Source organism: Abramis brama (assembly GCF_963993115.1).
Source record: "Abramis brama genome assembly, chromosome: 21".
Classification (NCBI taxonomy): domain Eukaryota; kingdom Metazoa; phylum Chordata; class Actinopteri; order Cypriniformes; family Leuciscidae; genus Abramis; species Abramis brama.
Genome location: NC_139983.1, coordinates 25,540,737 through 25,566,484, shown reverse-complemented (window position 1 = coordinate 25,566,484; position 25,748 = coordinate 25,540,737). Strand labels below are relative to the sequence as shown.

The window sequence follows — 25,748 nt, the reverse complement described above, 5'->3', positions numbered from 1 at the left end:
CACCCGCAGGCAGTGCAGATCAAGAGTTAAAACATGGAGGTGGGGGTCTTTTGCATAATAATAACATGATAATCTGGATATGCAAAAAGCCAGTGTGAATGACGGTTTTGAATGCAAGAATTATGTGAAGGCGAACAGCATAGAGCCCTAAACTAAGCTAGAGCACAAAGCTACATGTATACAACATGCATGGACACACATATACCCTTACACTTCACTTCTTTAATTGTGAGACCAACTTCATGCTAATAAAGCTGCTGATAGAGTAAATTTAGAACACCAGAATATGTATGCATGGACACACGCATACACTCACATGCACATGCTCAAACGTTTATTCTCAAGTTCCTGGATGCATACAGTAGCCAGTAGAGCATGTGAACATTATGTTAAGTGATGTTCGTATTTGAATTAGAGCTCTGCAGTTGGTTTTAACGATATGCTGATGAGCGTTTCGTCGAAAAAACAGCACTGGTGGTTGTCCCAAGGGCTGAAAAGCAGGGTGACAAGAGCAGAGGAAGCTGTGGGGAAGGGTGTTAAAGAATAAACTCAACTAAATGTGGTTTCTCCTCAGGCCATATCCACAAATTTGTTCCATATTCATCTTGTGTTAAGGCGGGCTGTTAAACCACTTTTGTTGGGGGATTTGACACACATGTCAAAAAATTAGAAAAATGCAGTTTGATACAGATAATGCATGGTCAATGTTAACATTTGTACATTAAAAATGAAAACAAAAACAAAACAAAGGAAATCCCTCTCAAGGACCTTTAGGGTTGACGTTCACACTACTTGCAGTTTGTTTTTTGTTGTTATAGAAGAGCAACTGCTTGGAATAATTCATAATTATATACATAAATAAATGTATTTATTTTAGGGATGCACCGAAATGAAAATTCTGTGCCGAAACCGAAACTTCTGGATGCACTTGGCCGAAAACCGAAAATGACTTTTACATTTTTTTTATTATTAATTTCTTATTTTAAAATATATTTTGTATAATTGTATTATTATAAGACTCTTTTAATTAAATACAATAATTTAATGAATCGCAATTTAAAAAAATACAAGCCAATAAAATAAAATAACCACACTTTTATTTAAAGTAACACAAAAATGTTAAAGAAAATAGACCTATATTAAAATAATATTAAATATCAATATATCAATATATTATTTTTCTTCATTCAGTTCTTTGCAACATAATCAGATTTAACAGATTCATTTTTTGACCAATTATCAAAATAAAGTAGTCCTACAAAGCTATTATTATCAGAGCATGTGAGCAGCAGGGAGTGGATCAGTGAACAAGAGGGTAGCGTCATTTTACCAGCATTGCCCAGCACGGCTATACACATATACCACACATTGCTTTTCCGGTGAGAGTGAACGGTAAATTTTTGGACCGTTTGGGCCGTGAGCGACAGAGAGCACAGCGCACACTAGAGGTCTGCAAGCCCGTCGGTTCCCGATGAGTCCATTCGGGCCGGGCTCGGGCCATTTTATTTTTTTACAGATCGGGCTTGGGCTCATTTAGCTTCCCTCCTTTCATTGTGCCCATAATATACGCGCAGAGCGCAAGCTACTGTATGAAATATTGTTATATGGATAATATTATAAATATAACTGGAATTATATAAGTAACGTGACACGCGTGCAATGCTTACAGATGACAGTTGACCATGCAGAGCATCAGGGAGAAGTTGGAGAGTTGGGAGTTACTAAAAGTTCCCAATGCTTCAGGAAATGCATTTTTGAAGAGTTTTGATTTGATTACCACAACTAACAATGAGCCAGAAGCCTTCAACAGTGGATGCTATTCTTTTCTTCGACGTGAATGATGACTAACGTACATGTAGCCTTACTCAGTTCAACGGACAAAAAACGAAAATACCATTTTCGGCTGATAATTCAAGATTGAGTGTTCAACACACACAAGAAGGCAAAGCAACTACGAAAAGCCACTAGAGAGATAAAGCATTGTCTTGCTTTGCCATAATCATAAAAAGACATAAAAAGAATCATAAAAAGACTTTTTTTTCTACATCTCCACATATAAAAAGATGTTTTGCTTGAACTCAGGTGGCTACAGCGATCTGTCAAGCCACATTTAAGACAGCACATAATTGTTTGAATTTTGTGATAAATGGAGAGAATTTGAAAGCCATGACTTTCAAGTAACAAAGCACAAAGCTTTTTGAGATCACTGGATGGAAGGCGCGCTATACAAATAACTTCAACTACGTACGATTTTTTACTGCGTTAAAGGGATTAATGCGTTATCGCATTAACTTTGACAGCCCTAAAAGAAACATTTTCTACACACACAGTTTGAGTTACAGTCAGACACGTTTTTCTGCCCTCTTTTGATTAGCAGCACACAATCGGCTGATGTCTGATAATGGCTTTTATCCGTCTCTTAATGCTTGAAGTACACAACACCACACTAATTATATAATTAAGGAGAAATGAACAAAAGAATGCTTAGTTGACTTCTGTAAGCATGAGGCCCCACAACGACATAATACACACCAGTTTTCTGATAGAAGAAACATCTTTCATATATTAAGGACCAGATAATCCAGTTTTTGAATAAAGAGATCAATGGTTTGTTCAATAAATTAATTCACTGGCATGAACCCAAAAGGCTTTCAAACACACGGACAAAATAATTTGCATAACAAGCAAATTTATATATTTAATTTGGTAACAGAAGCAAAATGCAAAAAAACATGCCTGGTTAAACCTTGAGAATGCTGCCTCTTTAAAAAAATAAATAAAAAAAAATAGCCTCATGAAACCAGACAGTAAAATCCTTACAGATATTCTTGAGTGAAAATATATGGTGTTGGAAGCCCTTCTACTATCTTACAGATTTCTATAATGGTCTGAAATTCATGTTTTACAACAGCAGACCTCAGCAAGCAGAGGCTAAACATGGCAGACCTGAACCTGCAGAAGTTCACAGTGTCAGACCTGATGGTGCTTGCACATCCTTGCACTCCCCTCTACACGACTTTTCTTCACAAGGGTGATGAGTTTCAGCATCATTAAGTCCTCACCATTCTGCACCAAATTACTGAGTGTGTTGAAATGTAATTTAGCTGGCGGAGAACTAGGCATATTCAGTGTTCAAGAAAGACTCAAGCAAACCAACAATTGGTAATGCCATTGAGACAGATTTGAGGGTGTGTTTGGGAGAATCTGTCTGACAGATGGTTGTCACTAGATTCTGGGCAGGGACTCAGAGTGATTTTGAAATGGTCATATTGATCTGAAGGCAGTTGGACAAGACTGGTCAGACAGAACGACAGAATGAGCTTACAGACAGAAGGGCCTTGAAGGATCATTACTGGTCTTGAGGTTCATTCAGGCGTAAAGCAGTCGTCTCTCAGGATATCTTTAGTAAAATAAGGCAACGCTTGACTACTTTTTTTAAAAAATGTAGTTAAATAAACAATCACATGTCTGAGTCATAAAAGTAGTCCATTCTTTAGATAAAACACCATTCTGACATGTTCACAAGTCTCTGACACAAAATCCAATCTCAATCTTTAATACCATTCAGAAGTAATAATAATTCTCAATTTTGTTTTAAATTTTAAATTGACTTAAAAGTCTCTAGTCAACTTTAAAAAAAAAAAAACTGTTCGTTCACACTGCCGCAGGTGAGAGCGGCAAAATTCGCTCTCGCCGCCCTGTCAACAACGCCGTAGAAAGACGCTCTGATGTAGATCGAATGTTTGGTATTTTTTTAAACTTTATTTAAAGGGGCCGCAAAGCAAATGAGCATGTTGATCGTTATTTGTGCAGACTGACCAAGTAGGGTATAAGTTAACCTCATGAAATCTTTTAAATGTGAAAGTAAGAAATTGATCGATGGAAAGAACTTAACAATTATACTGACATGTTTGCTAATGAAATAAACCAATTAAAAGCCATTTGTGTGGAGTGGCTTTTGTGTTCATGGTTAAGTGCTAATCTGCTAAGCATTCTAGCATGAAAACGTTGCCTATAAATAGTGTTGCGCGCCTTCTTATCAAATTCACATGATCAACCTCTCCTCCATTTTGCTTGGGAATTAATATGGTCAGAACCAAAGTTTACAGGACTGCGTTCTCTGGAATCCTCTCAAGAGGAGGACTTCTTCCGATTGGTTGCCGCCAGTTGCCGCCGAACCGTGTCATAGCTCATTACCATAAAGTAGACCTGACTTCAACTCTCCTCGCTGCTCTCCTCGTCCAAGATGCGCCGTGCCGCACTCGCCGGAGCTCGCCGCCACGATATCGCGCTTAACCACGATAGAAACGATAGTCCGAAATCTCTACCGGTTTACAAATTTCTACCGGTTAACCGTGTCTACCGGTACATCGCCAACCCCTAATGTTGGTGGTGCGAGTTATATATGCGACACAGTCATAAACATCGAACTAAATAACTGACCCATCTATTTTTCAAACCCTTCCAGAAACAACAAAGAAACATGCAATTTTAAAAGGTGTCAAAATGTTCCAGCACTTCAGATCAAGGCATCATTCACATGGTTTTCCTGACTGCACGGAATAAACAAACCTGTCATCTGCAATTTTATCATGCATTCACTAGTCAACATCACTCCACTTAGGCTTTCAGAGAAAAGATAGCACATTGACATCTTTACATTTTCCAAGACCGTAGCTTGAAAACTGAATTTAAAATGAAGAGCTTAAAAATCAAACTAAGACTCAGGAATTTGACATGACCGTACACTAAGAATACAGTGAAAGTCCTCTGTGCTTAATAGCATGTGTAGGAGTTCTTCCTAGGACACACATAAACGACTGTAAGACAATTAATCAGAGACCAAAGACAATATGCTTTTGTCTTGGCTTGAGCCATGCTCAAATTGGCACTGCAAAGTTCATTTGAAACAAGGTAACAAGCCACTCATAATTCCAGCCATTTTTAACTGATCTAATATATTTTACCATTCATCAATTTTATCGACCACTTATCAATTAAATATTTACCATCTTATATTCTGCATAATTGGATATTTTTAAATAAACTGACAACATACAAATCAGGCACATATAAATGTCAATATCCATTGGACACTGGATCTTTGGTAAGTTCAAATCAAATCAAATCAAGTATATTTGTATAGCGCTTTTCACAATACAGATTGTATCAAAGCAGCTTCACAGTATTAAATTAAAATAAAATAATACAACAAGGTTTGTTTCTAGTGGAATTTATTGATTGATAAAATAAAATTAAATATCCCCAAAGTATCCCCAACTGAGCAAGCCAAAGGCAACAGTGGCAAGGAACCGAAAAAACTCCATCAAGTGACCTAATGGTGTCCTAAAACTCCATCAGGTGACCTAATGGAGAAAAAAAAAAACCTTGGGAGAACCCAGGCTCAGTCGGGGCCAGTTCTCCTCTGGCATTTATGAACTAGAGGCCGGATTGTAGTTTGAACTGTAAGATTAAAAATATTATATGAATGCCTGGCCGAAAAGATGCGTCTTTAATCTAGTTTTAAACTGGGAGAGCGAGTCCGAGCAACGAACAGTATCAGGAAGACTATTCCAGAGTTTCGGAGCCAAATGTGAAAATGCTCTCCCTCCTTTGGTTGATCTGGATATCCTAGGTATGACCAAAAGCCTCGAATTTATTGATCTTAAAGAGCACGATGGATTATAGGGTGATAGAAGATCCGTTAAATAGACTGGAGCTAAGCCGTTTAGGGCTTTATAAGTCAGTAGCAATACCTTGTAATTAATACAGAACTTTATAGGTAACCAATGCAGTGATGATAAAATCGGTGTTATATGATCATATTTTCTTGATCTAGTAAGAACTCTAGCGGCTGCATTTTGGACTAACTGTAGCTTGTTTATTGAGGATGCAGGACAACCAGCTAATAAAGCATTACAGTAATCTAGTCTCGAGGTCATGAATGCATGAACTAACTTTTCTGCATCAGAAACTGATAGCATATTACGTAGCTTAGCAATGTTTCTAAGGTGGAAAAAGGCTGTTTTTGTAACATATGAAATATGATTTTCAAAAGACAGGTTACAATCGAGTATAACACCCAGGTATTTTACTGTAGAGGATAAAGTAACAGGACATCCTACGATGTCAAAGTTGTATTGTGAGAGGTTCTGTGGGCGGTTTTTTGAACCGATAAGTATTACCTCTGTCTTGTCTGGATTTAATAAAAGAAAATTACGCATCATCCAATCTTTTATATCTTTAACACACTCTGTCAATTTGGATAATTTAGCGTTTTCATCCGGCCGTGATGAAATATATATTTGAGTGTCATCAGCATAACAATGGAAACTAATTCCATGTTTCCTTATAATATTTCCAAGTGGCATCATATATATTGAGAATAACAGAGGGCCCAACACAGATCCCTGCGGCACTCCATAGTTTACTGAAGTTATGATCGATTTTTCTCCATTCAAATAGACAAAATGGTAGCGGTCAGATAATTATGATCTAAACCAGCTTAATGCTTGTCCTTGAACACCAGTATAATTTTGTAGTCGATCTAAGAGTATTGTGTGATCTATAGTATCGAACGCAGCACTTAGATCAAGTAAAACTAGTATTGAGATACAGCCAATACTAGTTTTACTAGTCTCAATACTAGTAAAACTAGTATTGAGAAAACTAGTATTGAGATCTCAGTGAGGAAAAGTAGAAAATGTTCGTTGTAAGTGAGTTTAAAGGGAAAAATCAAGAATTATAAATCAAATCGATAGAGCTCCAAAGACAACAACGCGTTCAGACCCGACGCATGCGCATTCGAATTCGAACAGGAAGTGAGGTTAGGAAGTTCTGGAAAGTTGTTCGTATTATTGTATAAGCTGTAAGGAACTAGGGCTGTCACTTGTAAGTTGTAAGAAACTAGGGCTGTCACTTTTGTGAAAAAATCCTGTTCAATTTTTGAGACATAAGTGTTCATTGAATCGATTGTATAATCGATTTTCCATGTCTAAAGACGTTTCCATTTTAAACGCAAAATATGGGCAAGTCCACGGACAACCAACAGGCATTAGGACGAACGTAAAGAGGGCGCTTGAGACGCGCACAAGTCTGCAATATTTCTGATGATTTATTGGCATGAAGTTTCGTACACAATAACAAACAGGAGTGCAACATTCTCGAAAAACAATAAGCAGAGTGGACTGCCATAGCATAAATGAAAAACATTACCTCAGTCTTCAACATGGCTGTGTTTACGATTAGAAATGTCAAACAAATTTCGCCTACGTAGGCGATTGTAGACGTGTAGCCCGAATTTGTATCTGAATGCATGAGACTGTCTGCATACCGGCAGAATTCACAGTTTTGTAGTAAAAAGAGACGCATTATGCAAAAGGATAATTTGCTGTTATGCGTGTTTGTCAGAGCCTGCAGTTGCTGTATGACGCGCGTTCGCTGCGAGCGTATCGTGACGAGCTGGACGCGCTCCGAGAAAAGACCGTTAAAATCGATTCCCTGTTTTCGTTTCCGAAACTTGCGTTGGTTGGTCCAATCGATTGTGCAATCGACTTTCGAACGTAAAGTGACAGCCCTATAAGGAACATTTATATCAAGTCCAACCTTCAGTTTAAACTGATAATCGTTTGTTTTACTTGCGTTTTCGCAGTTTCCCCTATTAAATCCAGTCATGCAGCAGGCTCTTTTGCCATCAGTCTGGCGGGAAAGTGACGTCAATGCATAGTATACCCTCTATTCTAAGGTCTAACCTTAACTAATTGAAAATAAACCAAAAAAAAAAAAAACTTTGGTTCTGTATTGGAGCTAAAGAAAAAAATGATCCAAGGCACATATGTAATGGGACACAACTCTTTGTCTGGAGGGAAAAAGACAAACAAAAAACAGAGTGATGAATCGTGGAGGAGTTCGGAGACGCAAGTAACTCTGACACTCTGATCCATTGCCGAGGGCAAGAATGTGAAATGGAAAAGTTCTCATCAGGAGTGGAGAGGCCTTCTTCTGAGGAAATAAATGGCACCCACACCTCCAGCTCACGGAGAGGAGACAGAGAGATAATGAAACGGCAGGCGGATGTTTGTTTATCAACTGTTATGAATTCTATTTGATCTTGCTTCTGTCGTCACTTGTTGGCAAAAACACAAAACTCCCTTGTGCCGCTGGTGCCGAGGGTGGGCAGGACAGCAGAGGGAATATGACAAGGAATGCAAGCAAGCAACAGATGGGAAACAGAGTGGCCAATTACACCGCGCTGTAAAAATGGCAGGGTGTGCAGTATGAGAGGAGGAGATGAGGTGATTCATTCAGACAAATGATACCTCTCTCACAAGCTGCCTCCTGCTAGAACACTGTATATGTCACGCCAGGTTTCCAGCTAGCATGCAAGGTAAAATGTAAGCGAATAAATGCAACATGCAAACCACAGAGGAGGCTGCTAATGAACAATGTTGAGTGATTTCAAATAAATGTTGTAGTGCCGTGCGGTAGGCCACAGGCGTTAAGAAGCTTTTGCGGAGCGCCTCTGTGATTGCGTCCCAAGGGCATTTCAACTGCCCTGAAATTCTATTTCCCAATGCTGAAAAGCCTGTTTATGCGCGACTGTTAATGCTCACAAAAGACGCTCTGATCACACCAATAAACCGTGCAAATCACTGAAGCACCGAAACATCCATTCGCACCAAACTCGAGCATGCGGTGATGCAGAGTGTGTCACTAGGCACGCTGATTAGCATGGATGTCAGTGGAGCACTAAAGAGGGCAGCTCATCCAGTGCCAGGACCCCATACAGTACTGCATCATTTATGGGCATTCATTCAGTCACATTCACAAATGATCAAAATTAGGGCTGGGCGATAAAAGGTGTCATATCAAGATCACAATAAAATTTACGTTGATAACGATGATAAGCTCTGGATATTTTTACTCTATATGGATTAATATAGCAGCCTATCACACAGCAGAAATAAATGCGACAACAGCCAGTCAGTGCATGTCACCAATAAGTGATTTCTACGTGTCTCTGTGTGAATAAACGGCGTGGTTTCGTCTGATACACAAACTCACACGTGGCGCTCACAGTAGGGGTGGGCGATATGGCAAAAATATCATATCACGATTTTTTCAGGAAAATCACGATTAACAATTTTTTCTATCACGATTCCTTTTCAAGTTGGTTTTACTATTTTGCAAGTGACTGAGCATAACAGCCAAACTTATTTTATATATTTTAAAAACAAAGCCTTAGGTAACAAAATATAAAATAAAAAGAATGGCAGACATTTAGGCCAAAGTGGTGAAGATAAAAATCTTTGTCATTACAAATATGAAATTAAAACACTATAGACTTCACTGTATAAATTATACATTGATTCTTATTAAAGCTACTATTAAAGTTCTCAGTCAGTGAGTGATTTTCTTTTTGTGTTTTGTTTTATTAACATTAAAGGGATAGTTCCCCCAAAAATGAAAAATGTCATAATTTACTCTCTCAAATTGTTTCAAACCCGAATAAGTTTCTTTCTTCTGTTGAAAATAAAAGTTATTTTGAAGAATGTGGGTAACCAAACAGTTGCTGGTCCCCAGTCCAGTGTATAGTTTTTTTCTCCTATGCAAGTCAATGGGGACCAGTCACTTTAAACATAACCAACTCTGTTTACATAAACCTTGTGTGTATTTGACAGTATTAGCGCAATGAGACTGTTTGCACCAGCTGTACGTAAGTTTCAACTTAGCCTAGTTTTGACGTAAATGGACACTAAGTTACGACTTACGCACTTCTAAATATTTTTGCGTTGCACCATTCAATTTAGTTGAAGCGTAACTCCACGTATAAACTAAATATTTATGGCAGCCTCCGATCAGGGGTAACGGTTGGAATAAAATATCAGACAGACTGAACTGCATCAATAAGCTCTTCTTTTACCTGACAGACTTAAATTCTTTAGACTTATGATAATGCTGACATTTACACTCGCTTACATTTTAAGAGAGAGAACATTATGTGAAAAGATTACTTTGTTAGTGGCTCTTTAACACGAACCCGTCCTAAACAGCCCGCCGCTGTGTGCATCGGTCCATGTTGTGCATGTCAAATATCAGTCATAATCAATACACGTAATTTCTTATGTTTTTTGTACCACTATTTACTTATTGATCCTCATTAATTTAATTTCAAATACAGTTTCTGAATGTTATTTACATATAAAAACACTTATGTTATCCATGATCAAGTAGGCTATCGTATTTAATGGAAACGTATTTTTACCGTTAGTAACATGAGGCGAAAGAAGTTAGATTGAAAGATAAACTGAAATTCACAGCATTTCAACACAACTTTTGCTCACGTATTTGAAGGCTGCTATTGGATCATCGAGGCTAAACGTCATATTATGTGACTGTGCATTACTTTACAGAGAGCTTACGACCTGAGCAGCTCAGGCAACAGCAACAGTCTGCCTTACGAACAAATGGTGCAACGGAATGAAGTACATAGCGCATCAGCACGCGAATGAAATATTTAACCGGAAAGGCTTTAAAGCACATGCAAATAATGCACTTTTGTGAATTGCAGTGTCTGCACCTGTGATGTGTATGTACGTCGTGTTGTACAGTATGTTGAGAAAGAGGTGCCAGAACTGCAACTGATAGAATGCACTGTAACACGATACTACAATATTTCTTCATATTGTAGTATCACTTCCTTCCTCTGTTATTTTCACTCCTTTTTTATGATCTCATTGTTATGAGACTGAACAGTGACCAAAGTCCTCACTTCTTTACAACATATCTTTCAACAATGTGTTCAAGGTTGAGTGATAAGGTTGGCCAGAAGGCAAATCTGGCAGGTGCCATTTATCATATGTGTTTTGGTGCCTTGCAAATGTAAATGTTTGGTTTTCTATTACTTCTGTTCATCTTGTAAGAATCGGTTAGAATGGATTGATAACTATAATTATCAACCCATCACAGTATGCCATTGTTTTCCAGCAAACATGTTTATGAATTTATAGCTGTCATGGAGTTAAATTATAGCTTACTGCGTAATTTGAATGTACGGTTGCAAATTAAAAACTTAATTTGTTTTGTAAAGGAAACTTTGAACAGTCATTATAAAATACATTGGGCATATTTATAAGGAAAAAATCAATTAAATTAAAAAATGACTAGGTGATGTAACTGTCTGGAGAAAATTCTTGAAAGAAACAGTTTAAATCTATATATATATATAGATATAACACACACAGTGACAATGCATGGCTCAATAATGTGTTTGTAATCTAAACAGATTAATCTTCTTTTCCATTTTGTTGTCAGTATTCCTCTTGCCAGTCAAATCTCTTGACTACCCAGAAAAGGTTCATCAGTTTAACAAATGCATTAAGGGCATATACCCAGCTATACAATTTTGCATCATCATATATCAATGTACACTTAATAAAATAAAGAGTCTTGCTGAACAAATACAGTAAAATCAATGTCTGCTAAATCTTATAACGTATTCTGCATGTGAAACCAAAGTATGTTGTAATTGGCATGAGTGGCAATCTCACTCTTGATCCCAATTAAGACAACCTGTGCTTTTTCAACACAAAAGGGCTTGCCACAACACTATGAGGATTAGCGAAAAATTAAGTCGACAAATCCACTGATCAGATTATCTCTCCGAACAGGATCTTCTCTGCCTTACACGCCTCTCGCTGGCACAGGCTAATGCTACTCCATGGTGTCTAAACTGAAGTCGATAACCTGGCTCAAAGATGCCGCTCCACAAACAGTCGATTTCAAAGTGAATGAAAGAAGGGAAGTAGGAAATAGACATTGCAACAGAGAGATGAAAATGGGAGGTTAAAGAAAGGGCACTGTTACCAAACAATTCGTCACCTGCACGGTAAGGGAAAAGAAAAAGAGTCTGCCGGGCTGTACTTTTTCTCTGCTCTGCTCAAAAATGATGGAAGTGAAGAAAAGGACAGAACCCAGAATGTGACATATCTCCGCTGTCTCTCTGTCATCAGTGTCACATGAGGTTTACTCCTCTGGCTCTGTACCAAATTAGCATTCGACTCATCCTCTGACCTGTGCTACGCTACTAAAATCCACCGGCAGCTGATAAACACTGTGATCATAGCACTTGGCCAGCGGTTACATGGCCTTGCCTTGCAATAGTTTGTAAGGAATAACTGAAGCATTGGGACAAAACTGCAAGTAGCATGTTGACATGCAAGCTGATGCATGTGAAGTATAGCAGTATGAAAACGTTCAAAATGAAGCTTTCGATGACAACCTGAGTTAGCTTTCTGGCTCAAACCCAGTTGCGGTTTTCTGCAGTTTTTGTTATGTGTAGGCGGCAGAGCCCACCTGAGCCGAACCCCCGGGCTAACAGCTCTACTTAGTGGGTGAGGGGCAGCTGGGCTTCTAGCCAAAAGGTATAGCCGAGATTCACACACAAAACCAACAACGAGTAACAACTTAGTGTTCAATACACCCTATGTAAATAGCAATGGAGAGAAGCAAATATTTTACTAGGGCTCCAAGTGCTAAGGTTCAAACAGGAGGGTCTGGAAAGGTCTTATCAGACATTCCCTATAATATTCCATAGTACATTTTGGTTTCAGCTGAGTGGGGAAGCAATTTTCAGAGGGCAGAAATGACAGAAAGAGGAAGAGAGAAAAAGACAAAGAGATAGCAAGAGAGAGGTGGTAGACTGGGACTTACAAAAGCACACTCAATACATTTGTGTCCTGCGAGGTTTGGAGTGGACCATCTTCTTTTCTTCACACCCCAATGGCAGGAGACAGAATGGGACAAGCAGATATTCTGAGCCAGGATGGCATATAAACCAAGTGACTGTAAGGAAGCAAGTGCTGATTCAACCTAAAGTGAAGGTTCTGTGCATTACCCACCATGTCTCCTGCAACTGATAGACTGTATCATGTACTCAGAGAGTCCAACCATGCCAAACCCCTTCAATCCTCTTATGACAATCCCCCACCCCTGATTTGTGCATAAAAGGGATAACAACAATGACATACAGTCCAGCTCTGACAATCATCAGCCATAGCCATGCTTGAGCTTGACCCATCTCAACCTGATGACTCTTGGGTGGTAGCATTTAGTGGATGAGATGCCCTCACTCTGCAAATTGGGTTTGTTTAATAACGTTTTAATAGACATTCTATCTGCCCTCTGATCCTACCTCTGTTGCTTTTTATGCGGATCTCCATCCATCGCTGTGAGTACCGCAGAGATGCTTAATTGTCCCAGAGAAGCCGTTAGCATTCCACGAGGCATTAGGGATGCCATTGAGCATGCTCCAGTTGAGCTGAGACAGCAGTCTCACTCAGGTCAATGCTGAGCAATGCAGACTACAGGACTGGATGCTTCAAAAATGCTTCCATCATCCTTACCTCAGACATAACTCCCCTGGGTTTTTTAGCCTAAAGCCTATTTAGATAGAAAGCAAGGTGTAGAAAAACAGAGGGGTACAGCAAATCACTATTTTTTGACAGGATTTGTTTTCCAAACAACATTTGAGTTACAATAAGTAGCAGATGACTGATTTGAATGGGAATGACATCGCTACTCACTCAGATGGGAGTCTGGATGTGGGCTTTAGAGAAAGTGCATGCATTATTGAAAAAATTTAGTTTTTGAAAAGGTACTTGAGCCAACAGCTGTTTCGTTTGCCAGAAATTTGGCAAAAGATCTAAATCCATAATGAAGGTGCAGTTGTTGAAGGAGCTGTTTTACTTCAAAGTAAATTAGAAGAATCGTTGTGAAAAAAAAAATTTGTATCCACAATCACAGACATTTCTATCCAGGTGGGAAAGATTTCTCAGAGGACCACAAAGTTTGTGGCTAGGACATGACTCTGGTGGGACAAGGTGTGTTTGCTGGCACAGATGAAGAAGTAGGGTGAATAATGATAGCAAAAACCAAATACATTACATTCTCTTGTAATTCTGACAGTCACAGAGCGAGTACCTGCTGAAAAAGAACCTGGCTTCTGAGACGGTTAAAGTCTATTTCTGTTGCTAGTTTTCCCCCTTTTTCTTAATTTAAGTAACTGTGGCCTCATTGTCTGCATGCAGCTTAAGCAGAGGACACAATTATTGTGCAAACTGCGTGCCTCTGGGTTCTCAACTCTAAACAAGGGTCTGAGTTCAATTTATTGAGGACTATTCCGGAACCTTTGCAGAAGTGCATTTGCAAATTTACGTTTATGCAAAAACATAATTTTTCTGCAGGGGTCAAACAAGGTCTGTTGTTGGTGTAATCCTGACCCTTCCTCTCCTTGTGTGTGGGCAAAGGCAGAGCAGTTCCCCTGCAGCTGCCAGAGCGATGCTCCACATTACAGTGTGGTATTTATAGCCGACGAAACAGCTCCTGTCGTTGGCCACTGTCATGTCTGATGGGCGCAAAAGCAGTCAGCTAAGAACCTACCAGCAAAACACACAACAAATGCACACACACTGACTTATACAATCTCCAAAGGGCTCTGAAGAATGACTCACAGTCTCCCTTGTCCTGGGAAAGAGAGAGTTAGTAAAGACAATGGCTGGAACGCTTTTCCTTGCAGCCCACTGCCGCAGAACTACAATTGGGAAAGAGTGAGTGCAAATGTTCATCATGTGGAAAGCTACATGGTCTGCCATTAGGATCCCTGCCAAAGATCTCATCCATGTGATTATCCCACCCCACCGCAGCTACTTGCTTCATCATCCATCTCATCCAAACACACACACCTGCACTTGTACACGCTAGTCCCTGCCGCCCAATCCCACACCTCTCTGCCGTTCCAATCAAAACCTATTGGGAGAGATTTTCCATCTCCTGCTCAGAGAGGCAAACTACACTATCATTAAAACTGATCAGAACCTCTTTATCCCTGCCCACTGCCCACATTGCTATGGAAACTCAGCCAAGAGTAGTCACCTGATATTGGCAGAATAGAAGAGATGAGCAAGGGGAGCGGGGGAGGGGAATGAGATTCCCTTCACTCCAGTTTGATCTGTGATTTTGAGCTTTATTACAGCCCCCATCCTGACCTTCACTTCACAGCATGGGGCGAATGTATGTTAAAAAAAGTAGCAAAGCCCTGCACTCTATTACTCCTCCATTCAATCTCAATAAAACAAGCATAAACCAGAACCGTCTTTCCCTGGGTTAATAATTCTTCTTCATAATTCATCCCAGGAGACAATTATCTATTTAGGGCATTATTAGATTTCTCAGTTCATTACTCAAATATGACAAATGTGACAAGACAGACATGCATGCAGATGATTTCCACTAGGCAAATTGTCCTGTTACATGATCATGTGACTATTGCGACATGTGCAGTCAACACATAAGTGTCATTAAAGTAACACAAAACAAAACCTATATGTGCAAAGGTAGCTTGGGATCAGGTTTGAAGGTGAAACTACACATTATGGAAATCCCATAACCACACATTAGCTTTTTAAGTTAATGTTTCACAACCATAATTGTGTGAGCAGAGTGAGTCAGTGCTAAACATTCATGGAGCAAAAACTGCAATAAGACTCCAGAGGCCTATGACAAATAAATGCATATTTATTGTTCATTTGTGAGAGTTGAGATTGACTGAAGAGAACTGAGATTAAAAGCAAACTTTCAACAAGAGACATGATGATCACACGCTACTTAAAACTTACATGAATGTAAAGGTTTATAAAATACTGGAGTAGAGATAACCTTCACTTCAGCAAGATAAGGCCACATCACACACTAACATATGAACTTTATAACAGCCAAATGTTTGAAATGTGAACAGGTAGGCCTGCCCCCAAATAGTCGACTAAACGTTAGTCGACAAGAAGAGGCTTAATCGACCAAAATTGTATTAGTCGGTTTGTCACAGAAAAGAAAAAACTTTTCCCGCGAGGGACAGATCATTAACAGCGGGTCCTTGTGGTAATTATAGGATGTCGCGCAGGAAATCCAAATGTTTGTCTATCATCCATCAACCTCAAATATGACTTATCATTTGAATCAAGTAAGTAGTAGCGACTACTCTGTTTGTGAATTTTTAAAAAGTAGCAAATTCCCAGAAAAATCCCCTGGCTAAATGAAACTCCCCTTAGGGAAGTTACAGGGACTGCCATTGGCCAAGGCAGCTCTAAGGACCCTGACAAGTAAACATAGCAGAGTAGTGTCAAATTCATTCTCTCAGTTTGTCTGACTATAATGTTAAATGTGAAGGAGTGACTGCTACCTGACTAGGGCTGGGACGGTATGGATTTTTTCTTACCGCGGTTGAAAAGCAAGAAATTCCCGCGGTATAGCGGTAAACCGCTTTAAATCCCCCGCCCCGCACCCGCACCCAGTTCTTGCGTCTAAATTAGTTGCTTAAATAAACAAAATAATCCTACAATAGTAGACATAAGCCCTTTAAATACAAATAAATAGCCATGTTTTATAAAAATGTTCACAAAACTAAATGAAAATGTTGTATGTAAGATAACGTTAATTAAGTTGTAGGTTACGATTCTAATGTCACAGGTAGCCTAATAATCTCAAGGTTTACTGCTTACACGATTCTTTTGTAGTTTGGTGTACTAAAGTGTTGTTCTAAAATAAACATTCACGAGTGTACCTTATTACTTCTTCTCACTGCTGATTCCTGATGGTTTAGAGGACGAGTCGCCTGCTGTCGTTTCAAAGAATAGTATATGGCGAGCGCGTCAAGCATAAAATGCCTCGTCCACTTGGGGAGGCGCGCGCGCAGTCAGAGAAGAAGAGATAAAAGCCCACCCACACTGACAACTGATTGGTTGACTTACCGAAACGGGCCAATCAGGATGCTCTCTCTCGCTCCCTCTCCCTCTCTGCCGTGCGCGCGCTACACGGTTTGGAACACAGTCTCTGTCTCGCATGCGCACTCTTGCTCGCTCGCTCTAGATTCCGGGAGATTTTAACTAATTTGCGGGCATCATGGAATGGAGCCGCTATTAATATGCGGGAGACTCCCGGAACTTCTGGGAGACTTGGGATGTCTGTAGGTACTCTCGCATATAGGCCTAATAGTCAATACGAATGGAATGTTATTATGTGTCATGGAACATTGCGCTCCCCAACTCGCGAAAGGTCGGATGTGCTCCATCTTTTGATGGATTCAAGGTTTTCTAAACAAAACTTATGTAAGACACAATGTCATTAGACACAATCCATGTCATTAGAATCAATGTAATTAGACACAACGTGCACACATGTGCAGGCCAATGCTTTTCTTTTTTTTCTTTTTTTGCGGTGATGACGGTGACAAGCTCAGACCCGCGGTAGGCATCATGTGACCGCGGTATTGCGGTAATGTGGTAACCGCCTCAGCCCTACACCTGACCCATAAAAATTGCTTTGGTTGGTGTAATCTAATATAGACAGGCTGTATTCAGTCAATATTTTTTTATTTAAAATCAGATAACCACTTTTATGGTTACTTAACTAATCATATTTTCCAGTTTATTTCTTTAAACATTGGAAAAGTGCTAGACTGAAACCTGGTATTTATAGAATAGCTATAAGCTATGATATTTACATATTTGTATGAAATGTAATGCTCATATTTTCGTGTTCTGCTGTACATCTGATCTAAGGCCAAATGCAATGCAAATCAACTGATACAAGACAGATACAGAAAACAGTTTAATTTTTTGATGAGGACCATCTGACTTTGGAGGAGAAACATCTCATCATCTCTAACCAGAAACCTAAGCTTGTGAAGGTATTAATTATCACAGCAGATTTAATTATATCATTAATTCCAAGTCAAGCGAAATAAGCTGCCTCAATGCAAAAAACACTATTAAAGATGTATGAATGTTGAGAGATTGCACACAAGTCCAAGTACTGTAAATGTAATAACACACTTGACTATGAAAGCTTGTTATCGGTGTATGCTTGGAAAAGCAGGGACTGGGCAGAACATCTGTAGAACACATTGATTTTACAAGGCTCTTAAGTGAGGCAAATGTTTTCTGAGCATCGATTAAAACAGCAGATGACATGACGGGAGATAAAAACCACAGAGTAGCCTTAAAAAGAGTGAAGCCAAATTGTTATATGATGATAATTAATGGTGCCCATCCTGTAGTGTGTCTAATGGGTGTGATAGTAGATTAAGTAAGGAAGAGCACTGGAGGAGATGCCTATGATGTAGAAAAATGCTGTCTAGGTAGACAGCTCACTTTCTTAAATGCGGATCCCAATGCAGTTTAGAAACATTACCTTAAAGCTAAAAAGAATAGTAAAAGGACTTGTGGGAACTGGGTTAGGAAAAACAATCATCATCATAATAAGTGGTTTGTATTGTTGTAATAACAGGCAGATAAATATGTAAATGCCATCATCATATAGCCTACTCACATTCACACAAGTAATCCACATGATTCATGCATCTTTCCATTTTCTTCATGTACTCTCACGAACACTCCATGAAGAGCTAAGACGGATGTTAAGATTTATGGAAAATAATGTCATTCTGTTCCTATTGCTATCAACACAAAAGATTGAGTCATGTAGACTACTTTTATGACACATTTATTCCAATTTTGAGGCTTGACATCTTCAGTCCCCATTCACAGTCTCTACGTTATGTGTGTGTGTGTGTGTGTGTGTGTGTGTGTGTGTGGTGGTGGGGGGGGGGGGGGGGGGGGATGGGTCATAGAAGGAACAACATGAAGTTAAGTAAATACATTTTATTTTGTGTTGTTACTTGTTAACTATTTCTCTAAACACCATCTGCAGTCCTCAGTAACACGCTGCCTTCTTCCTAGGGGTCTAAAAGTAAACACTACGATTTCTGCAGTGGCTTCACGTTAACTTGCCTTTCTCCTTTCTACCCACATAAACATGGACACGCTCCTGCTGCTGTGGTGTCTTCTGCTTTAATGTCTGGCTAACGTACCGGACATTTACGCTGCACCACTTCAGCAGCCCTGATACAAACCATTTATTCATTTAATAATTTAGTCAGGTAGGCTATATTAGTGTTGTAGATTCGTTTCCGCTATATGGTGTGGATTCGCTGAAAGTAAGCTTCCTATATTTGGCACAACAATTATTCGCAATCGTCTTCCTAATACATAAACACATTATTCATTGTGTCCGTGCTCGTAATGGCTACAAAATGACAGTCTGGCCAGAGCATACTTCGGTATCACGCCGCGAAAACACAATGCGCTCGAGCTGCAAACCTGACCGTTATTTTTCCCGTTCAGCAGTCGAGGCAGCTAGCAACAGGCCGGGATGGAGCGAACTCGCCGGCGAGAAAAACACCGTTTTCCTAAACGAAATGCGGTCGTATATAACGGCGACACACTTACCTTGATTTGGCACCGGTTACTTGTATCTCCACAACGCGTATGTTTTAATGAAAGGGATGCTTGGCGAGTCGTGGCGGAAACAGGAACTGGGGAGACTGACTGCTGCTGTCTGAATTCTCGCTGCTGGGCTCTTGAGGAGGCTGCTCGCTGTCACTGGGCTGCACTGCGCATGCGTGTGTCAGATCACCACGATACAACTGCTCCTCAGCAATGAATACAATTTCTTGAAACTCATTATTCATGGTTTTGCCAGCGTAATGATACTGATTTTCTGCGTGCAAATGTGACAAATAGTCATTTCACTAATGACACCGCAGACAAAGCAATTTATGTGGGATTGTGTTAAAAAAGTAGGAAAGCCCACTATTATGCAAATATGACACACTCTCGGGGTAGCAGGCCTATTTAAACATATTAATAATACATATTAGATTTCTAATAAACGCCCAGTCTAACATCAGGCTCGGAAGTCTAATGTTCAGTGTTTCTATTCTGAACATTGTATCCTGTTTGTACTGTTTGTCAATGTTTATGGAATCTTTATATTCTTATACACTTGCATAGCCTATTTACATTTAGACACTTCATGTTTTGCTCTCAGTATTTTATTTTTTAATTTTTCTCGACTCGATTTGTGATCATCATAACAACTTATTGATATGTTTTAACATAAAACAAGGATAAGTATTTTAACATGTGAAAAAACTTTGTTTGAAGCCCATTTCTACCAAAAAGTAAAATCGTGTAGGCTACTGTAGGACTTTTTATGAAATAAAAAGTTACAATTATGAGATAAAAAGTAGCAATTATGAAATACTAAGTGATAATTGTGAGATAAATGTCAAAAGTATGACAAATGATTATGACTTCGTATCTCATAATTTATTTTTTTGTCATAATTACTTTTTATATCATAATTTCAACTTTAAATGCCATAAGTAGGCCAATGATTTAGCAAACCATTATATTTTTATGTGTCGGAAATTGGGTGACATTTGGTCAGACCTGATTGTCATTAATGACAGCCTGTAGAAGATCAATTGTATTGTCGGTCAAGCAAAAATACATTTCACGAAAAAGGAAAAGGATAAGGAATATACATGGCCAAGAGTAAACTGCTGTTTAAGGCTTTTATTATAGGTCTAAGACATGAGTTACATTTAAGTATTATACAAAGATGCAGGATTTGGAAACCCTTTTATTACAGTGGTGTTTTAATTAGTTTTGTTTTTATCATTTAGATATTAGTGGGTGACCAATGCTATCAGATATTAATCATTTTGTTTATGGTTTTCTTGTTATTGATACTGATTTAATAAAAGTATGGGTTAAATCTCTCTCTCTCTCTCTCTCTCTCTCTCTCTCTCTCTCTCTCTCTCTCTCACACACACACACACACACACACACACACACACACACACACACACACACACACACACACACACACCTATGTTGGTGCACCTATCATTATGAGGACATTCCATTCCATAGGCGTAATGATTTTTATACTCTTCCTCTACAAACTGTATATTCTATCCTCCTACGCTAACCCTACCCTTAAACCCTTAAACCTACCCAGCACAGAAAACTTTCAGCATGATTTTTAAGCCATTTTAATTACGAGGTCTCAGGAAATGTTCTTATAAACACGTAATACCAGTGTAATACCCATGTCTTAATACAAACACACCCACACACACACAGAGAGAGAGAGAGAGAGAGAGAGAGAGAGAGAGAGAGAGAGAGAGAGAGAGAGAGAGAGAGAGAGAGAGAGAGAGTAATCATTGTTACATCACTCCCACCCAGTGGTCTGACTGTGGAATCACACAATGAACCTCTCAATGGGTTTTATCAACTTGAACCAGTACAGTATAAGTGGAGTGAGTGGACACTGGACAGTATTAAAAATCGTACGGAATTACTTTAGTATTCAATGTAAAGGTTTTTACATTGTAAAACGCAAAAATATGCCTTATAGCAAATAAAAACAAAGTCCAATATGAATAGTAGGCTATGCTGCTAAAATGTGAATATAATAACGAAAAATACTGAGAATAAAATATAAAGAACATTAAATGAGGGTCTTATTATTGTGATGGTCTTATTTTCTGAAGATTTATTATTTATACTTTTTTTTTAATTCTTTTTCTATTTTCATTGCAGCGGCATCCTACTATTAAGGCAATAAATAATGATAAAGTTAGTTATCTATATGGCAACAAGACCAGCGCGATGTTTGTGTTGTCAGGCGGATTCTCGGCTCGTGCTCGTCGGAAGCATCACTCTGCGCACGCGCTTTGCTTCAGGGTAGTTCCATAGCAACCGTAAAGAGCAACATGGTGAGTTCCCATCCTGTTTGTGCCTTTAAACGCTTTGTTATGCGACGTTAATGGGTGCATAATACGTTGTTCTAAATAAGGGAAACTAGCGCTTGCTGTTTATAATGAAAAGAGGACATTACTCAGGCTGCAAATACAAGCTGCTTCAATGGTCATCACTTGAGTCAGGCAGTTGCAGCAGATAAACATTTAGCCGCCTTGCTAGCTGTTGGACATTAGCTAACAGTTAGTTAGGTTTTAAATGTGCAAAGTTATTTGCTTATTAGGTTTTAAACTTAGTATTAATATTAGGTTAAGATGCACAAATTGTGACAGACTACAGATGATGTCCATGTACTGTCTAGTATAAGGAGCTTGTTGTAAGTTAGCATCTGTATTCATTAGTGAATTTAATAACATACAGTTGCATACTTGTAGAGATCCAGAATTTTTTTCCCTACATTTTGTTATTGTTTTTGTTTCCAGCTATTAACTATGTTTTTGCTATGACAGAGATGATAAACCTCCCCTTACCTTGCTGTGAGTGACTAATCAGTTGTTATGTGTGTTTTTAGGCAAAAGCAACAACTATTAAAGAGGCCCTGGTGAAATGGGTAAAACATTTATTACTTATTTAACGTTAGTTTGTAGTTTAACTTTTTTCAAGTTTTAAAGGGATAGTTCAACCAAAAATTAAAATTCTGTCATTAATTACTCACCCTCATGTAGTTCCAAACCCATAAGACTTGTTCATCTTCGAAACACAAATAAAGATCTTTTTGATGAAATTTCAGAGCTTTCTGTTCCTCCGTGACAGCTAGGCTTCAAAAAGTTCATAAAGAGATCGTAAACTCATCCATTGAATTAAGCGGTTTAGTCAAAAAATTCTGAAGAGACATGATTGCTTTATACTATGAACAGATTGAATTTAGGCTTTTACTTCCATATAAATATTCATCAACTCACGTCAGTTGTGGTAAACGACAGCAAAAGAATGTTCCCCTGACGTGCGAGAACCATTGAGGTTCATTCTCCTGTTACGCAGCACGTTTGAGCAGGTTTCGCACGTCAAGCAGGTTCGGATGATTCTCTGTTTATGTTCACTGTTCAATGTGTGAATAAAAGCCTATATTCAGTCTGTTCATCATTTAAAGCGATTTTCATTTAAAATGATCTCAATTCATATGGATGAGTTTTATGATCTTTAAATTAACTTGTCAAAGTGGTAGTTGCGTAGCTGTCTATGGAGGGTCAGAAATTTTCATCAAAAAGATCTTCATTTGTGTTCCGAAGATGAACGAAAGTCTTACGGGTTTGGAACGACATGAGGGTGAGTAATAATGACAAAATTTTCATTTTAGGGTGAACTATCCCTTTAACCCATTAGACATTCATAATATAAACTGTAGGTTGTTTTCTGTGTACTATTAATTATGTTTATTGATTTCATTTGGTTGTTACAAGGAGGAGAAAACAGGCGAAAAAGCGAGCGAGGCCACGGCAGTAAAGCTTTATGGTCAGATCCCCCCCGTTGAAAAAATGGACGCATCTCTCTCTAATCTTAGCAACTGCGAGTGAGTCTAAATATACAACTGTATTTTCTCTTAAACCAGCTTCCATGTGTGTCATATAATAACGTTAACTCCCTAAAATATCGTCATTGCAAATTCTGTCCTGCCTAGGAGATTATCCCTGTCAACAAACTGTATTGAAAAAATTGCCAACTTGAATGGTCTAAGTAAGTACTCCCTTCAGATGCAAAGCTGTCAAATGCATTCGTCATGATTGCATAACAGTTTATTTACATTTCTCTCCCAGAGAACCTTAAGATATTGTCCTTGGGGCGGAATTACATCAAAAACCTTAATGGACTTGTGAGTAAAGGAACAGAACATTAATGATAGCTTGAAGAATTCAGAGAGAATTCACACAGCTCTTCTGTCCCCCACAGGAGGCAGTAGGTGATACTCTGGAGGAGCTGTGGATCTCTTATAACCTCATAGAAAAGCTGAAGGGAATTCACGTCATGAAAAAACTCAAAGTGTTATACATGTCCAACAACTTAGTCAAGGAGTGGGGTGAGCATGGAAAATAGACTCACCTGAGAGTCTGATAGCAGCTTATTCAGGGATAGTTCACCCAAAAATGTCATCATTTACTCACCCTCAAAATGTTCCAAACCTGTATGAATTTCTTTATTCTGCTGAACACAAAATAAGATATTTTGAATATGGTTAACCAAACAGTTGATGGACCCCATTGCCTTCCATAGGGAGGGAAAAAATACTATGGAAGTCAATGGGGTCCATCAACTGTTAGGTTACCGACATTTTTCAGAATATCTGCTTTTGTGTTCAGCAGAAGAAAGAAATTCATACAGGTTTGGAATAACTTGAGGGTGAGTAAATGATGACAGAATTTTTTGGGTGAACTATCCAGGATGAGGAGTTTATGAGGCTGTTTGTTCCTTAGGGGAGTTTCTGAAGATGGCAGATCTTCCATCATTGGTGGACCTCGTCTTTGTGGGGAACCCATTAGAAGAAAAGTATGCTGCTGATGGCAACTGGATAGAGGAGGCTACTAAGAGGCTTCCCAGACTTAAAAAGCTAGATGGTAAGTGTCATATTTGTGATGACATGAAAAAAAAAATCATATGTTAATAAGGCCATGGTTGCAAAAAATGGATTCCTCGTCATTTTCATTTTTAGGGAACCCTGTCATCAAACAAGAAGAGGAGGAAGCTGAAGGAGAGAGTTAATGCAATTTCTTACGCAGTTTTATTGTTCAAACACCAGCATTTTTACTTTTAAAAGTCTGTGCAATATTTGCATTGGGTGTATTTATTAAAAATAAAGATAAAAAGCTAAATCCATTTTCTTGAGCTTTAACACTATTTGAATAGATTTGAAAAGCACACACTTAACACTGTTTTGTTAGCCTCAGCACAAGCAGATACACAATCATAATTAATGGGTTGTGCAGAAGGACATAAAGGATGGTCCTAATTACTTACACTGTAATAAGAATTGATGCATGTCATTGTTACCTCAAATAATTATTTCTACTTGATCTAACCCTTAAAAATCACTTTATTAATTTAATATAACTTAATTCAGTCATATTGAATAATATTTTTGACTTGAATAACCAGTTAATTCACGTTTCCACATGAAGGACATATTAAAAGTTAAGAAAGTTAATGACTAAACTTTTTTACGTTGTGCTTTTCAGGGTGACCAATGCTAAATTGTAACAGTAAAATACTAAGCAAGTGATATTAAAGCAAGTACAAAACTGGATGGATACCATCAAGGGTATGACAGAGACTATAACCTATAACCTCTGTAGTGGTGCTATACTTCAGTCTCTATTAGGAGGCTACTTTAAAAATCCAATTCATCTATTCATTTATATTCATTAATGTTTATTAATGACTATAAAAACGACCATTTTTGTAATAATTTACAGTAAGCAAAACTCCTAATTAATAGGCAGTTATTCTGTTGTCATACAGTTTCATTACTAAGTGTATTGTTAACACATTACATTGTATGTGTGGTACTTAAAGCAAGTTGCACAATGAGAGTAATTAAACACTTTGTAGCATGTCTTGTGGCCAAGTAAAGGCACCATAATTAATTTTGTAATTAAAAAGTTATCTGACTTCGTTTCCTGTTAACAATTTTATTAAAGTGATTTAAATTTTATATTTACAATTTTAAGCATGTTTTAGCGTTTTTGACCCCTCTACATGTTAACTGTTTTTGTTTACTGTTTCACAAGAAAAAATAAACTTTTTTGTCCTCTGCGCAAAAGTTATATTGTTTTCTTTTCAATTAAAATTACTATATATAACATTATCATTAATATTATAATAGCCCTGGCATTCAATTTATTTTCATTTAGGGGGTGAACGACAAGCCTTTAACAGGAGAGGGCAGCAAAGTTCTTAAGAAGTAAAGTTGGACACGTTCTGACTTTGGACTTTACCCATAGTGAAAAAAATAAAAAAAATAAAATTAAATAACCTATCTTTATGATTATTATAGTGCTTATTGTATTATGTGTGACGTATTATTGTGTTTTCAGT

The 25,748-nt window shown here is 38.3% G+C and overlaps 2 protein-coding genes across 2 annotated transcripts in view; one reads left to right on the top strand and one right to left on the bottom strand.

Annotated features, from left to right (window-relative positions):
* The window catches only part of fut8a (fucosyltransferase 8a (alpha (1,6) fucosyltransferase)), a 92,733-nt gene extending 73,241 nt beyond the window's left edge, over nt 1–19,492 (bottom strand). The window contains exon 1 of the mRNA XM_084096945.1: nt 19,341–19,492. The gene's annotated coding sequence lies outside the window, so the exon portion shown is untranslated. The remainder of the gene's footprint in view (nt 1–19,340) is intronic.
* Nucleotides 19,493–21,432: 1,940 nt separating this feature from the next.
* On the top strand, nt 21,433–25,473 carry dnal1 (dynein, axonemal, light chain 1). Its single transcript, XM_084097772.1, has 8 exons — nt 21,433–21,679; nt 22,234–22,272; nt 23,123–23,232; nt 23,341–23,396; nt 23,477–23,532; nt 23,610–23,736; nt 24,131–24,271; nt 24,367–25,473. Exons 1-8 carry the CDS (start codon nt 21,677–21,679, stop codon nt 24,414–24,416), a joined length of 582 nt encoding a protein of 193 aa, XP_083953898.1. The 5' UTR covers nt 21,433–21,676; the 3' UTR covers nt 24,417–25,473.
* The last annotated feature ends 275 nt before the right edge of the window (nt 25,474–25,748 follow it).